This window comes from Penicillium samsonianum (genome assembly GCF_028829775.1).
Source record: "Penicillium samsonianum strain IBT 33392 chromosome Unknown utg000004l_segment0_segment0, whole genome shotgun sequence".
Lineage (NCBI taxonomy): Eukaryota > Fungi > Ascomycota > Eurotiomycetes > Eurotiales > Aspergillaceae > Penicillium > Penicillium samsonianum.
In genome coordinates this window covers 2,222,034-2,239,897 of record NW_026643262.1, presented here as the reverse complement: position 1 = coordinate 2,239,897, position 17,864 = coordinate 2,222,034, and the positions used below count along the sequence as shown (strand labels likewise).

Genomic DNA, 17,864 nt, shown 5'->3' with positions numbered 1-17,864 from the left:
TAAAGCTCATATGCAGCGTCGCCATAAACAATCCATGCAGCCCCAGAAACCAAACGGCCTAGGAACGAATCCACTATCCCTTTTTGAGAGAGAAATAGTACCAATTCCCTAAAAGGACAGTCATTTTATCTCTCCTCACTCCTCGGATGAGCGGGCGAGTGCTTTTGACGCGAGACAGGATCCCCGTCTGGGAAGCGTGTTTGCAGCAGCGTGCAGCGCAAGGGGCCCCATACAACGAATCGGGTCCAGCGTTGGGCCCGATGGACTCGATATGTGCATCTGTACTCCGTAGTAACTACAACTCTATGATTATTCTTTGTTGTTTTTTGCTTTTGCCTGGTTTTCTTTTTTTTTTTCTTTGAACCTGGTGGCTGTGGCTGCAATTTACATAAGAGCAAATTATAGTTTGCAGGGTCTTTGATATATCAATTTCCCGCACCTTATTTTGAGACCCCAGAAACATTCACCCCTTCCGTCTCACTGGCTCGGAATGGTAATAATTCCAATATATTCCTGTCGATCCCTCATAAATGAGCCGCTTTACTTACCGATCGGATCGGGACTGCACTATAGGCTATTCTTGCCTTGTTCTGTTGATTGACGCACGGCAAACTATACTGCCACGGACTATCATTCGATTCTAAGTTCTAGGATGCTATACTCGTACAATAATCGAAGTGATTCCAAATCACTTTGAATATGCCATGATGCAGGACTTGCATCTGGTGTTTACTTGCAGACGACAGCGGGGAGGTCATCTCATTTGATATCCGATCATCTCCGACGGTGACACTGAAGTGCATTTATAGCAACTGATGATTATGAGTGGGGCCTGAGACTGTGATATCCTGGGGTTAGCCAACCCTATGTATCAATCTGCCCATTGAATGTCTCACTGCTGTTCATCTACATGTGGAAAGCTGCTCGGCTCGGCCTTAGGGATCAGTGTGAACTTAGACGTGTCAACCCTATGGATTACTGACATCTAAATTCTGGTGATGTGCGTCACTTTGGATTACAAGCCAACTCTCGGATCCATTTCCATGACATAGTCCCGGTGCGGCGAAAACTGCCAGTCAGTAAAGGCGCAGCCCAAACGGCAATGGCGGAGACGATGGGTAAAAACCTGGAACTCCAAGCTATTGAGACACTCTAGATTGATCAGAACACGACCCTTGTCTGAATGCTCTATACATGAGTTGATCGACTTCTTCGATTGATGCCCCTCTCGTTCTGCCCCCTATCTTGTTACCTTGGAGATTTGAGGAATGGTTAGAACAAGGTCCGGTCTGTCTTAACAGTTGACTGAGAAACGAACAGCCCATTGTAGACACTGTTTCATTTTGCATGTTAGGGCTATATTAAGCTCATTGATGTGTAAGGGGCGCTCTATTTATTGCCACTGAAGTACCCCGTATGCGACAGGTACATTCACATCTAAAAGGAACAGAGTGTCCAATTGAATACTGAATAGAGAAATAAAATCTCCTATTTGTTGGTACATCCAGCCACTTTATTCGATAATGGCATAGGCCTTGTAAGGGATAACCATTTTCCATTACCTCAGATATCCGCTCCCAAAAAGTTTCGTTTGCTTTAATATGAGGATCTGGATAATTTGTTAAACCTGCTAATTGGCTTTCGTTAATGTTTCTCATACAAAGACCGTCGGTCTCAGTATGAAAATGTGGCCTCGAGTAGTCGCGTCTCACAACATCCAAAGCTGCTAACCACGCAATTCAGCTCGTGGCAATGCGTCGAATTTTTGGAAGAATTCAAGAAAAAGCACGTATTAAAACGTTACGCTCTTTGGAATTTTCGCCAATGGCGTGTGCCCAGAAAAGACCCCTGCCAAGGTGGCGCTGGCTAGTTGACATGTCACATAGGACTATTACCTAGATAGGGCTATTCGTTTGGACACACAAATATTGATAGTTAATTCTCGAAGATCAAAGAAACATGGCTTTGCATTCCTAGCTGCCACATTTTCAATCCTGTAGTGGAACACTCAAATACGCAATACCTCTTGTCAATATGCAGGGCGCTAGGTTCCAGACTTGCGTTGCATGCAGGTTACCTTGCTTGAGTTGTCATGGCAGCTTGGGACTTTAATCTTGCATTAATCTAAAATTTACAGTTTCTCTTAAGATCCAACTGTGCCCCAACGCTTGAGCACTTACTTTGTACCTTAACCGCGTTTGAGTTGGAGTGAAAACTTACACTTAACGCCTAAAACCTTCTTCGATCTACTAGAAAGGAGCTAATGGGGGCTTAAAAAACGGTTACTTTGTCGCAATTTTGGCCAATTTGATACGCCAAGACGGTTCTATACCTGCTCCAGTCAACGATTTCATGGGGTAGGATGCATCTCCTTACCACCCCTGTATCTCTGGTCACCCATCTTACTGCAGCTAGCCGGATTCATATTAGGATCGGGACAGCTTGGCTGGCCTGGATTCCACGTGTATTGACCGCTCTCTCTCGTGGCTTTGTCGATGGTTTTGGGTCTACAAACCTCCCATTTGAGATATTGTACATGCAAGGATTTTTCTCAGAGCAGCTTGTCATGCATCTGCTAAATTGACGTCTAGACAACTTCTTGCATAGCATAGGCAGAAAACCCTCTGAAGTTATTATGGGCTGTGCACGCTATTTGGACCAAGATGTCAGCTCCGTGTTCTAAATCAACCCGCTGCTGGTTAAAATGCGAGAAGTGAAATCATGATTCCTTACAGCCTGCAGCAACTCTCTTTGACATTGTCTTTTTTTCCAATTTCTTTTCTTCACAAGGACCTTTGGGATTTTGGTTGAGACTGCAGGTTGAAACATGCAATGTCCCTTTTCTCGGGAAGATTACATCTCCACAGGCAGACACGATACGCGAGATTCATGGTAATAATCTTAGAGCTGACCTTGGTTGGAAGCTGTTTGCCTAGAACCATTGGACATATATAGGTCACTCTACATAACAGATTTCCTCTGCCGGGTGGGGTGGGGGTGGCGGTGCCCGCGTCCGGGTGGAAGACCCAGTAGGCAATGTTGAAGCCAGCAAGAACCCAGTAGTGGGCGCTGTTCTTGACGATGTTGGTGGCGGGCATGGTGGGACTGCTGAAGCGGTGGACGAGGAGCGTCTCGAACTTCGCCTAGCTGCTAGTCTCCTTTCCTTCCCTATCCTGGTAGGCTGTTTGGGGCATATATTTTGTTCATAGGAAAAGCCAAGGATCTGGGCAATACCGTTTCCATCAATCCTTGGTCATTCTTATAGACTATACGGACGTAGATGACTATTTATGATCATCGCAAAAGTCAATCAACGCATTTAGATTTTTGACTAGAATATGATTGTATCCAGTGGACTGTTGGCAGCTTGATCTCCATTTGATCCATTTGATAATTGTGACAGTGATCAACGAGTGGGTCGGGGGCGTTTGATCAAGCTCACGACGTTGGGGGTCAGGTCCCAAGTTTTCAGGTCTATGAACTTTGTGGGCCCGAGACAATTCGGCCAGCTATCAACGGTCGTTTAATGCCCGTGTGATCGTGGTAAAAGGTGTAATGGGTCATCTTTCGGATATCAAGACAATGCCCCTTTCTTCGCCCTAAGATAGAGATTCAATGCTATGCTATTGTAGAGCTATATTTTGGAGCTGTTGGATGAGCCGCTCCACCTTTCGTGAGCGAGCTGAATGAAAGAAATGCCGCCAGCCTCAATAAATTTGCATTTCACTCCGTGGCATCTGATATCACTAGTTACCATTCGATGTGATAGAGGGAGGTTTTCTTTCTTGAAAACAACATCGGCGCTCATTGTATGGGAGGTCAGTCCGATATTACCCTACGGGGGTCACGTCCATGCGACCGCTTAGATCATGGCACATAAAGATAAATCAGGGTCGGGGTCATTTCCTGTCCCATCCCTCCCAAATGGATATCAAGGCACTGATCTCGCATCGTCAGTCCACAGGGGCAACATCCTGTACGTGTATCCCGACCAGGCGCGTCACCAACGCGACCCGACCGTGTCAATGCCAAGCTACAGGGGGCGTTTTCTGGCCTCTTCGCTATTTTAGGAGTGTATGGAGAAACTACAGTATCTCTTGCCCTATGCCGATTCGCCTGAGAAATTCATAAGAGCATCAGCTTGTCAATAAATTCAGCTTATTATTTTGCTTCACTGCCCCGCCCTGTCTCCACAGTGCCGGTGTGGAGCTTCCGAACACCGACCTAGTGAAAGTCACGAATACTCGGAGTATTGCTTATTGTCATGGCTGTAGCCCTCCGAGCCGATCGGCAGGTCCGAATCCACGGCCCCATACCCACGCGGGCCCGGAACGGGCCCCGAAATGCTTCGATCTTCGGGAGATGTCCTTCCTTCCGGGTAACAGCAGCGAGAAGTATCTAGCCGATCTATAGCCTTTTTTTTTCATTCCCTTAGTGATATGAAAGGTACATTCCAGTATTTGGTCAAACAAGGCTGTGTAATACAACTATACAGAGTGAACCATCAACCGGCGCCATTATTGTTACAACCCGATATTATCGAGTCAGAATAAGGTGACCAAGACACCTCGTCATCCCTTCTGTTCTGCTCTATTGCTCTTTCATTTTCACCTCCAACGTCCAAACTGCAATAACACGATGTCTTCTACTCAGCCAAATATGCCACAGAGCGAGCCCATCGCCATCATTGGCACTGGCTGTCGATTTCCAGGTGGCGCGAGCACTCCCTCCAAGCTATGGGACCTCCTCTGCAGTCCCCGAGATGTCTCAAGAGACCTCCTAAGTGCAGGCCGGTTTGATCAGCGAGGATTTTATCACCCAGACCCCCAATTTCCCGGTCATAGTAACGTACGCAAGTCGTACCTGCTCGAGGAAAACGTCGCCAACTTTGACGCTCGCTTTTTCAATTTACAAGTCGCCGAAGCGGCGGCCATGGACCCCCAACAGCGCATACTGCTAGAGACGGTTTACGAGGGCCTTGAAGCGGCTGGAAAGACCCTCGAGGGGCTGAAGGGTTCAGATACCGGCGTTTACGTCGGCATGATGTACGGAGATTATGAGTCCCAGCAGTACAGAGACTTGCAAAATGTTCCATTGTACCATGGCACGGGTAAGCATGTTCACACCGCTAGTCGCCTATTGAATGCAGCATGCTAACTTGATGTGATCCAGGCGTTGCTCGCAGCATGGTGTCTAACCGAATCTCTTACTTCTTCGACTGGCACGGCCCTTCGCTAACGGTCGACACGGCGTGCTCTTCGTCCCTCGTGGCGTTGCACCAAGCAATACAGTCCTTACGATCGGGCGAGGTCACCGTCGCAGTGGCGGCGGGAACTAATCTTCTGCTAGGACCCGAGCCTTACATCTACGAGAGCAACCTGAAAATGCTGTCACCCGACGGACGCTCCCGTATGTGGGGGGACGACGCGAACGGATACGCCCGCGGAGACGGTGTCGCAGCTGTGGTGCTCAAGACGCTGAGACAGGCGTTAGCAGACGGTGACCACGTCGAGTGCGTTGTTCGAGAGTCTGGGGTCAACCAAGACGGTCGAAGCCCCGGCATTACTATGCCCACGGCCAAGGCTCAGGTTGCATTGATTCGCGACGTCTACGCCCGGGCTGGTCTCGACTTGGCTTCACCGGCGGATCGATGCCAATATGTCGAAGCTCACGGCACGGGAACGCCGGCTGGAGATGTAAGCTTTTGTCTCACCAGCTCTAGTGTTACTTGCAAGCTGACCAAATACATAGCCCGTCGAGGCAGAGGCCATTCATACAGCCTTCTTCCAAAGCAGCAACGGTGCGCCTATCGAGATCAAAGATGCCGACAAGCTCGTAGTGGGCTCCATAAAAACGGTCATTGGTCACACAGAGAGCACTGCAGGAATCGCGGCCATCGTCAAGGTCGCGCAGGCCTTGAAGCACGGCCAACTCCCACCCAACGGCAACCGTGTACTGGACGGAAAGGTCTTGGACTTCACAATGAACCCCCGCGTTGAACCTTGGTGCAAAAACCTTCGCATCGCCAGTGAGCTCACACCCTGGCCAAAGGTAGCCCCGGGACAATGCAGGCGTGCTAGCATCAACAGCTTTGGATTCGGTGGTACAAATGCCCACGTAATCCTGGAAAGCCCGGGGGACGACATGCAGGTCGAGCAAGTGGACGAGGGCGGCGAAGGCGATATGATTAGGTCTTTTGTTTTTTCCGCACAGTCCAAGGAGTCTCTGATCGCGAATCTGGCTGCCCATGCTGCCTATCTATCAGAACATCCAGACACGCGCCTTGCCGATCTTGCCTGGACATTGCGATCGCGACGGTCGCGTTTCCCACTTCGAGTCGCACTGTCGGCCTCCTCGGTCGAAATGCTGCGTACAAGTCTACAGAAGATCGCCAGCAGCGACTCCAACAAGCTACAGCTTGACCAGAGGCTGAAACTTACAACCAGGGGGTCTTCTGCTAGCACAAAAGAGTCCAAGGCCAAGCTCCTGGGAATTTTCACTGGGCAGGGTGCTCAGTGGGCTCGAATGGGAGCTCAGCTGGTAGAGACTTCCAAACATGCATCCGATTTACTGAGCAAGCTGGATGCCGAGCTTGCCAATCTTCCCAACGAGCAAGACCGCCCTGACTGGACGCTTCGCGAAGAGCTTCTGGCAGACGCGTCCAAGTCCAGGATCGGCGACGCTGCCATCTCGCAGCCTTTGTGCACAGCCGTCCAGGTAATTCTCGTGGATCTCATCCGCGAAGCCGGCGTTGAGTTCGCCGCCGTCGTTGGCCACTCTTCTGGTGAAATAGGCGCGGCTTACTTTACCGGTCGCCTGTCCGCGGCCGATGCCATTCGAATTGCCTACTATCGTGGCCTTCACTCCACCCGCCTGGCCGGCGGGCCTAACGGCGTACAAGGTGCCATGCTGGCCGTTAGCACCAGCGTGGAAGACGCAAGCGAGGTCTGCCGTGACGAGTTCTTTCAAGGACGCGTCAACGTTGCGGCCTGCAATTCTCCTAACAGTGTCACATTGTCGGGTGACAGTGACGCCGTTGAGGAGATTGCTGGGCTGTTCGAGGACGAAGGAAAAACAGCTCGTCGGCTCAGAGTCGACAAGGCGTACCATTCGCACCACATGATTCCTTGCTCACAGCCGTATTTGAGTTCTATGATGAGCTTTCAGTCGAATTCACCTCAGCCAGAGGTCCACTCGGATTGCGTGTGGGTATCGAGTGTGGTCGTCGAGTCAGACACATCGGCAACCCAGTTGGATGCCTCGTACTGGGTCGACAACCTCCTGTCGCCGGTTTTGTTCAAACAGGCCGTCGAGCGAGCCATCACTGAGCTAGGACCATTCGATGGCATCGTCGAAGTCGGACCACACCCGGCTCTGAAGGGACCTGTGCGCCAAATCCTCGAAGAGTTGAAGGTTGACCAGCTGCCGTATATCGGGCTCCTTGAGCGAGGCACCGAGGCAGCCTGGAGCATGTCCACGGCACTTGGATATCTCTGGACTCACGTGGGGAGTATTTCTGTCGACTTTGACAAATATGAGAACGCATTGAGTAGGTCGGGATCATCCAAGTCGAGGTTTGTGGCGGGTCTTCCCGTATACCAATGGAACCATAGCCACAACGAAGGGCACTGGCATGAGTCCAACACGTCTCGTAGCCTTCGTTTCAGAAGCTCTCCCGTCCATCCTCTTCTGGGTAATATTTGCAGCTCCAGCTCTCCCCAGAATCTTTCATGGAAAGCTGTTTTGCGCCCCCAAGACATTCCCTGGGTCCATGACCACAGGATCCAAGGCCAGAGCGTCTTTCCCGCGGCTGGGTACGCTGCGACTGCTCTGGAGGCGGCTACTTTCTTGGCAGATGAGAAGGCCATTCGGCTTGTTGAGATTGAGGATCTCGTCATTCATCAGGCCATGGTATTCGACAATGACTCTTCTGATTCCAGTATTGAAGTAAAATTCTCGATTGGTGGTATCAGCCGTCTGCATGATGATGCGACAGTAACAGCACATTTTACCTACGAATATTACTCTTCGAACGGATCTCTGGAGCTCGCAGCAAGTGGTCAGATGCGTGTCATTCTAGGAGAGGCTTGCCAGCAAACCCTACCTGCCAGCGATGCGAAACGGGACTCTGCCATGGTGAATGTCCCGACCGACGTCTTCTATTCCTCGCTGCATGACATGGGATATGGATACACAGGTCCATTCAAAGCGTTGTCGGGTTTAAGCAGAAGGCTTGGAAAGGCCGTGGGAGTCCTCGATACAACGATTGCTGAATACAACGATGCCAACAATTGGATGGCCGTCCACCCTGGCATGTTGGACGCCGCCATCCACTCCGTCATTCTGGCCTACAGCTACCCGAGAGACGGAAAACTCTGGTCATTGCATCTACCGACGCGCATCAAGAGAATCCGAGTCAACCCGGCCCTTTGCGGGCGCCATTGGAAAGCTGAGCCCGTTCCTTTCGTTTCGACGATTGGCGACGACCAAGTACATAGCCCAGACAGGTCCTCTGGGTTCCATGGCGACGTCGAGATCCATGGCGGAGATGGGGCCTATTCAGCCATCCAAGTTGAGGGTCTCCAGGTTGTGCCCTTCTCTGCGGCGACCCCGAGCGACGATCGGACTGTGTTCTACGAGACGCGCTGGGTCAACGCAGAGCCTGACGCTGATATTCCAGGCCCGTTCATTGCGACCCCAGAGCAACGAAAGTTGGCAGAAATTCTCGAGCGAGGCCACTACTTCTACTTGCGTCAGCTCGATGACCAAGTACCTGCCGACCATCCAGGACGGTCAGATCAATTTCATGCTGCTTACCTGCGTTGGGCTACGCACACCCACAATATCGTTATGGAGGGCAAGCACCGCTATGGCAAACCGGCTTGGGTCAGTGACACATTGGAGGTCATCAAGACTCTGACAGAGCCGTATAGCGAATTGCCCGAGGTCAAGGCAATGTACATCGTGGGCGAACAGATGCCGCGAGCCATTCGTGGGGAGACGACAATGCTACAGCATCTCATGGTAACTGGCCTCCTGAACGAGTACTACGCCAAGGCACTGGGGATGGGACAAGTGACCGTTCTCGCAGATACCGTTCTGCAAGTCACCCGCAGATACCCCCGAGCCAATATTCTAGAGGTTGGCGCTGGCACGGGTGGAGCGACCCGTGAGGTGTTCAAGCTAATTGGCAACGACTTCGACTCGTTCACATTCACCGACGTATCGGCAGGGTTCTTTGATGATGCTCAGGCCGAGTTCGCCCCTTACAAAGATCAAATGTCCTTCCGCGTGCTGGACCTGGAGCAAGACCCAGAGGCGCAGGGCTTCGAGAAGCACTCGTACGACATTGTGATTGGATCCCTCGTTCTGCACGCGACTAAGAGCCTCGAGCAGACGCTGCAGAGGGTGCGATTGATGCTCCGTCCTGGCGGTTACCTCATCTTTTACGAGATAACCAACGTCGACTTGATCCGCCACACGGCCCTGTTCGGCTGTCTCCCAGGATGGTGGCAGGGTGTGGATGAGGGACGAACATTTTGCCCTGCCGTGAGCGAGTCCAAGTGGGATGCTGTTCTTCGCAAGACTGGCTTCTCAGGAGTTGACACAATGACACCCACCAACGATTCTATGCCGTTTTGTAACTCGGTTCTGGTGTCCCAGGCAGTGGATGACAGGGTTGACTTTCTCAGACAGCCGCTCATGGCACAGGCGGCAGTTGGCATGTCGCTGTTCTCCAAAAAGCCATCTGACGCTGTGTTGAAAAAGTTATTCATCGTCGGAGGTCAAAACCTCCACGTATCGCGACTCATTGATGGGGTGCAGAAGTTGATAAGACCGTTCTGTGACGAGGCAATCACTCGAGTTGAGCTCCTTGAAGACCTGGACCACCACCAAATTGACAAGTCGTCAACGGTTTTGGTTATGCAAGACCTTGACCGGCCCGTGTTCAAAGAAATAACAACTGAGAGACTGGAGAGCCTCAAAAGACTGTTCGGATCAGAAAAGACTATTGTTTGGGTCACGCATAACCGTCTCGTCGACAACCCTTACTCCAATATGGCTCCGGGATTCGTGCGGCCGTCCATCTGGGAGGCGCCTGAGCTTCGCTACCAGTTTGTCGACTTTCAAGACGTTCCCGAGTCCAGAATTGATGCCCGGGCGCTCACTGAGGCGGTTCTCCGCTTCCAGGTCGCGCGAGACGAGCAGAGCAAGACCAGCAAGTCTCTGTGGTCGGTGGAGTCTGAGATCGTCATAGATGCAGACGGGCGCCAGCTCATCCCACGGTTGGGGCCTCTTGTGGATGCAAATGCGCGGTATAATTCTTCGCTACGGAAAATTGAGTGCGACGTTGGATCTCAGATGTTTCCGGTCTTGCTGCGAAAAACAAACGGCCGGGCGACTTATACGCTGCATAAACAGCAGCCCATTAGCGTCGATGGCTCAACATCGACCACCTCCTTGAAGATTATCCACTCCAGCCTTTTTGCGGTCAGGACTGAATTGGGAGATGCTTTCGCTATATCCGGATCTTGCGAGGTGACAGGCGTAAAGTATTTAGGGCTGACGTCGTCTGTAACATCACTGGCCAACGTGGCGACGTCCAGCCTGGTGGAGATACCTGACGTGGTCCCTCGACTAGGCTCAGAGTCCCTGATCCTGACCTTAGTTGCCTCTCAATTGGTTCTTCTGACAATTGCGGCGAAGATTGCCAGGCATCAGGCTGTGGTTGTTCATGATGCTCCGCCCATGGTGGGAGCGTCCTTGGCTCGCTCTTCAAAGGCAAAGAACATCACATTCACGACTTCATCGCGCGATAAGGCAGCCAAAAAAAATTGGACTCATATCAAACAGTACGCCAGGCGATCGGAACTGGAGTCACTGTTTCCTTTGAACGTCTCCTTACTGGTCGATTTTGCGGCCGAGACCCCCGAGTCGTCCGTGCTGGTAAACTGCTTCCCCAGCAATATTGAGATTCTCAGCAAGTTCACCATGTTCGCTGCCGAGTCGTCCAACGCCCTTATCCCTTCTACAAGTGTGAGAGATATGCTCCATACGGCCGTGGAGTTGGCATTGAAGGAAGCAAGCAATGATGGCGCAGACCGTGTGACTATTGAAGAAGTTGATATCAGCGCGTTGACCAGCGACGAGGATTCAACCCCATCCGTTCTCTCAACTCTCACAATTGTGAACTGGAGCGATTTCAAGACATTGCCCGTCGCCATGCAGCCAGTCAAGGTCTTGCTAAGAGCTGACCGGACGTACTGGCTCGCAGGACTCTCCAGAGACATGGGACTCTCGCTGGCGGACTGGATGGTACGCAGTGGCGCCAGATATATTGTCATATCAAGTCGCAACCCCAAGATCAGTCAAGCATGGCTTCATAATGCGGCTCGTAAAGGCGCTACCGTCCTGGTCATTAGCTGGTAAGTTTTGATCGCCAGTACTTGACTCCCATGACAGCAGAGCTAACACCAGCACCAGCGACATTACGGATTACGACTCCCTCGTAGAGGCCCATGCCAACATCACCAAGAGCCTGCCTCCCATTGCTGGTGTTGCCCAAGGCGCCATGGTACTCAATGACGTCCTGACTCGAGACATGACCTTGGAAGACCTCAACAAGGTCCTGCGCCCCAAGGTAGACGGCAGTCTCAATCTCGATCGCCTCTTCCATGACTCGCCCCTGGACTTTTTCATCTTTTTCTCCTCGGCGGCTAGTGTCACTGGCAACGCCGGCCAGGCAAACTACTCTGCAGCCAACTTCTTCATGGGTAGCCTGGCGCAAAAGCGGCGTCGTCGCGGTCTCGCTGCCTCCGTTATTGACCTGGGCCCCGTCCTAGGCACGGGATACATCACCAGAGAGATTGGCGACGCCTTGACCCGCCCATTAGCAGAGAGAGGACTGCTCGGCATGTCAGAATCTGATGTCCACTGCTTGTTCGCCGAGGCCGTCAACGCCAGTCCTGTTGCGCTGGGCTCCGAGGTGGGATGGCACATCACCACTGGGCTGATACCACTCCCGGCTGAGGCGCCGAACCGACCTCTCTGGTACAATTTCCCACACTTTGCCTGTCTCACTATCAGAGACCCGAGTGCGAAAAATTCAAACAAAGCATCGAACACTGCCGCTGGGGCTGTTGCTTCAATCAAAGACCAATTGACCGAGGCTAAGACAAAGGATGATGTGCAGAAGGTCATCACTGGTAGGCGCTGAGGGATCATAATCATGCTTCCAGGTTCTAACGGGTATTTTTTATAGACAATTTCCTCAAAGAAATGTGCTCCATGCTCCATATGGGCGACGACTACGCCATGACACCAGCCGTTCGCACAGACGAGCTCGGCTTAGACTCACTCGTCGCGGTCCGCATACGCTCGTGGTTCCTGAGCCACTTCCAAGTCAATATCCCGGCGTTGAAAATTATCAAGGGCGTCCCGCTCCAGCAGCTTATCGACCAGACTCTCAATGAAATACCCGCTGACCTGGTGCCGGGCTTGTCCGGTGCAAGTTCGTCCGTCAACGGTTCCGAGGTGCAGCCACGGCCCGAAGACACGAAGAATATTTCCGCTGCATCATCGTCCGGAAACACACCCGATAGCCATAGCGCCGCCACTTCTGAGACCGACGAGACAGAAATCATGACTCCGCCTCCGGAGAAAGAATTGGAGATAGAGAGGTTCGGCCCCCTATCCTATTCACAGTCCGTGTTTATGTTTGTGCACGAGCTCTTGGAAGACAAAGCAACTCTAAACAACACAGGAATGGTTCATCTTAGCGGTGAAATAAGAATACCGGATATCCAGAAGGCGGTGCGCCTCTTGGGAGAGCGCCACGAGGGGTTGAGAACTTGCTTCTTCGCTGAGGATGGGGTCTATACCCAAGGTGTGCTTGAGAAGCCGACTTTGGAGCTGGAGCATCGCCGCGTCTTTACCAAAGCCGACGTCTGGAGCGAGTACGACGCTCTGAAGAAAACTGTATTTGATTTGAGCAGAGGTCACACGGCCAGAGTGTTGCTCTTGTCCTACTCTCCAACTGACCACTACTTTGCCCTGGCCACGCACCATATCACTTTCGATCGAGCGAGCACCCAAATCTTCATGTCTGATCTTGCTCGCATCTACAAAAACCCAAATGAAAACTTACCCACCCCCCTTCAATACCTCGACTATTCCAATCAGTTGCATGAAGAACACGCTTCAGGCAAGTGGGCAGACGCGATGAGCTTCTGGCGCTGCGAGTTTGCCACCATTCCAGAGCCCCTTCCTCTCCATCGAAGCAGCATCCCGGAGCGCCGCCCTCTCGAGAGGTATAGCTCTCGCACCGGCTTGCCAGAATGCGAGTTACGCATTGACACCAAACTCACAGCCAAGATTCGGCACGTCGCCCGCAAGCATAGGTCCACGCCGTTCCACTTTCACCTGGCAGCCTTCAAGGTTTTGCTCTTCCGCTGGCTGGGTACGGAAGACGTTTGCATCGGATTTGCAGACGGCTGTCGTCGAGACGAAAGCATGTGGACTGGAATCGGCGCATTCTTGAACATGCTGCCTCTTCGCATGAAGGCACAGGCGTCGCAGTCCTTTGCGGATGCCATCGTCGAGTCACGAGAAAAGAGCCACGGTGCTCTCTCCAACGCGATCCCTCTTGAAGCCATCCTGAACGAGCTCAAGGTGTCCAGACAAGCCACGCACTCACCACTGGCTCAGGCATTTATGAATTACGCCGAGACGAGCGTTGAGAGCGGGCGTGAGTTTCTGAACTGCGAAAGCGAGATGATGGCTGAGGACCAGGCTGAGCTCCCCTACGATATTGCTTTAACAATCGTTACCAACACAACCCCAGATGGTGACGCAGACACAAAGATCGTCATTAACGTTCAAAACTCTCTCTATAATGCCGACGCAGCCCGAATTATTGCAAGTGGATACGAAGACATCTTGCGGGAGTTTGCTGATCGGCCAGACGATCAAGTGAATAGCGAATGGAAATTCAGGCAGTCCTCTTTGTCAAAGGCGATTGCGGTTGGTCATGGTGAGTAGTAGCAATCAGGTACCTCTTTATCGACGAAACTGACTCGATACAAGGCCCTGGGTTCAGAAACATCTGGATGGACACCATCGTACACAAACTGGATGCGCTGCTCCCGTCCATCGGTGACCGGGTCGCCGTAACCGACGGCGTCAACAAGCCTGTGACTTACGAGGCGCTTTCTAAGCAGATTAACAGCATCTCATTGTCACTGCTGCAGGAGGGCGTCACTGCTGGCTCTAAAGTTGCCATTTACCAGAATCCGTCCATTTTCTGGGTTGCCTCCGTTGTGGCGGTCCTCAAGATTGGCGCAGTCTACGTTCCCCTTGACGCTGGGACTCCGCCCGCCCGCTTAGCTCTCATGGTTCAAGATTGCAAGCCTGCGGCTGTCTTGATTAATGAGTACACACTCGAGACGGTGAGGGAGCTTGCACCTGGAGTACCCGTGATCGACGTATCCAACGCCGTTGACACGCATGCCAAAACTGTTCCCACGACTGCGCTCGCTGATGCACCGGCCATGATTCTCTACACTAGTGGCTCCACGGGGACGCCTAAGGGTGTAGTTCTCACTCACGAGAACTTGCGGCACGAGTTTGAGCACTGCGAAGCCGTGTATGGGCTCAACGGGCAGGACGTTGTGCTGCAGCAGAGCGCCTGGAGCTTCGACCTCTCCATCACGCAGTTGTTCCTGGCACTCACAGTCGGCGCGCGGGTGCACGTCGCTTCCCATACTCTGAGAGCCGATGGGCGAGCCATGGCCGAGCTCATCCGTGATGAGGACGTGACTACCACTTATGCCACCCCGACAGAGTACAAGACCTGGCTTCGTGATGCGCATGTGGACATCCTTCAACGATCGCCTTGGAGACTAGCCTTAGTGGCAGGAGAGGCCGTCACAGTACCGTTACTTGAGAGATTCAGGAATCTGGACAGGGCAGACAGTCTTCGTCTCTTCAATGTGTACGGTCCGACAGAGACGACGTGCGGGTCGACCAAGATGCAGCTTGATTATACCAATCCTGACAAATACCTTGACGCCGTGCCCGTGGGCCGGGCATCTCCGAACGAGTGCTTCTATATTCTCGACAGCAAGCAGAGTCTGCAGCCTCTTGGCTTGACCGGTGAAGTTGCCATTGGCGGCGTTGGAGTCGCAAAAGGCTATCTGAACGACGCGGAACAGACGAAGGCGTCTTTTATTCAAGATCAATTTGCAAACTCCGAGTACACCAGGCGTGGCTGGACTACCATGTACCGCACAGGTGATGCCGGCTACTTGAAAGAGGACGGGACGCTGGTCCTCAAAGGCCGCATTGGCGGTGACACTGAGGTCAAGCTAAACGGAATTCGAATTGATCTCAGAGACGTGGAACAGACTGTACTAAAAGCGTCTCAAGGTCAGCTTGCCGATGTGGCCGCGTGCGTGCGCACCAGTTCGTCGACATCGAAGGACAACGAAGAACAAGCAGCATTCAAATACATGGTCGCCTATTGCGTCTTCTCTACTGAACGAGTGCTAGGCGAAAGCTACGACACAGAATCGATCCTTCAAAAGCTTCTAGAGAGCCTGCCTCTGTCGCGTGCAATGCGACCATCCATTCTTGTTCCCGTTGATGATCTTCCTAAAACGACAGCAGGAAAGCTAGATAGGCGCGCTCTTGAAGATTTGAAAATCGCCCAAGGACCGCTGGATAGCGTTACGGGTGCGACCACGAGTACCTTGACCTCTATGCTCTCGGACGCCGAGGCCAGGCTTCTCGGGCTATGGCAATGCGTTCTCCCGGACGAAGTGGTGGGGTTCGTCGACATCCGCGCGTCGTCTGACTTCTTCAGCGTTGGTGGCACCTCCATGCTGTTGGTACAGCTGCAGCAGAAAATTATCGAAAGATACCATGTCTCCCTTACCCTGCTGGATCTGTTCAAAATGAGCACCCTGAATGGCATGGCTCAGGTCCTCCAGCGCGCCTTGGGACTGGAGAGCGATGCACCGGACGCGACATATGGAGATCAGTCTAAGTCTATTGATTGGGCGAGAGAGACAGCGATTGAACCAGAACTTCCAGTGGAAGACAAAACAATTCCCTCTCCTAGGAACCCCCCTCGGGTAGTTGTTTTGACTGGTGCAACCGGGTTTCTTGGTCAGCATCTGCTTCGCGAGCTTCTTGAGCAGGCTGGTGTTGAAAAGGTCATATGCATCGCAAACAGGAATTTGACTGATGATAGGAGGAGAGAGCTTCTCCTGTCCCCACGAGTCGAGTGCTTGGATGGTGACCTCTGTGATTCCAATCTTGGTTTGACCCAGGTTGACATGGATCGCATCTTTGGCATTGAAGCTGACGCTGTTATCCACAACGGCGCAGACGTATCTCATCTCAAGACATACGCTTCTCTGAGAGATCCCAACGTGAACTCGACCAAGGAGCTGGCCCGCCTATGCCTACAAAGACGGATACCTCTACACTACGTCTCCACGACGGGAGTCACCATGTACACGGCGTCAAGTACATTCCCAGAGGTGTCCGTTCGGGGCTCACCGCCACCGCCTAACGGAACATACGGATACGTCTCCTCTAAATGGGCCAGCGAAATTTACCTCGAGAACGTGAACTCAATGTGCAGGCTCCCGGTCTACATCCATCGACCATCTAGCGTGCTCCGTCCCACTTCGGGGGAACACACGCCAGCCGCAGACGTTCTGCAGAATATGCTCACCTTCTCGAGACGAATTGGTGCCGTGCCGATAGCGCCGTCTCTCAAGGGATTCGTGGATCTTGTACGCCCCGAGACTGTCACGGGCAGACTCTTACGAGCGGTCATGGCTCCATCCAGTGACGAGGGCGTCGTTTACATTCATGAGTCAGGCGATATTGAGCTGGAGGTTTCTCACATCTCGAGCTATCTGGCTAAAGAGACGGGAAAGCCTATCCAGCAACTGGACTTGGATGACTGGGTCAGGAGAGCGGAAGCAATGGGGCTGTCGAGTGCGATGTCGGCTGTATTCCTGGGGCTTGGAGAGGAGGATACTCTGAACTTCCCGAGATTGCTAAGAAGTCCTTGAGGTTGATGCTCAAGAGATTGTATTCCCAGCTTTCTATTGTGTATGTATATACTTGGGTACATATTATTGCCAGTCTGGTTTTATTGCCATGCTGCCTGTAGTGAACGCCTGTTCTTACATAGGATGACCAAATTTTGTCCAAAATCCAAATCGCTGGCGTACTACGTTACTTTCCCTTCAGGTCACGACCTAAAAATTATGTAAACAACTTCTAAAAATTTACTGTATTATAGAAAATCACCGAAGAAGCCTCGTTTATATATAGATTTTATACCCGGTTTCGTGCACTTGAATGTACCCTCTGGTGACTAACTGTACACTGGGGGCTGTGGCTATCTCATAACTAGATCTGGCACGTTCTACGGTTTTTCTACTGTGTTGCATTCTACTCTTCTTTTTGTCCAATTTCCTTCATACAGTCGTATAGGCTTTATGTACGTACTGTAGTGGGGAAACTGCTTACGCACTATGTTAGCAGCTGAGGGATGTGTTGGCCTGGAAAGTTAGATGTCAAGGTGCTGGAACGGGAAATATATCTGAGGTCGTAGCTAGCCTGATTTTTAGGAGGATCAACTACCCAACAGACTAACAATTCACTCATTCGTTCTGTATGCCATTCAATATTTGACTACCTTGCCCACTCCTCTCTGGCCTACTGTATGGCAGGGGAGGTTGGTAGAGCGTTCGGTGTTCTCTGCACTTGTCTGCTCTGCCAGACTGCCATCGTGCCTACCCTTTTTCAGTACCTAAATAAGACCTTAGACTATTTATATAGTG

The 17,864-nt window shown here is 51.9% G+C and overlaps 1 protein-coding gene across 1 annotated transcript; it reads left to right on the top strand.

Moving 5' to 3' along the window:
- Positions 1 to 4,638: 4,638 nt before the first annotated feature.
- On the top strand, positions 4,639 to 17,087 carry N7471_007780 (uncharacterized protein; the record flags this gene model as incomplete). The annotated part of the gene is made up of 6 exons (XM_057280499.1): positions 4,639 to 5,110; positions 5,173 to 5,696; positions 5,752 to 11,426; positions 11,485 to 12,206; positions 12,263 to 14,032; positions 14,086 to 17,087. The coding sequence occupies 6 exons, from the start codon at positions 4,639 to 4,641 to the stop codon at positions 17,085 to 17,087; spliced, it is 12,165 nt and encodes a 4,054-aa protein (XP_057134759.1).
- Between the last annotated feature and the right edge of the window lie 777 nt (positions 17,088 to 17,864).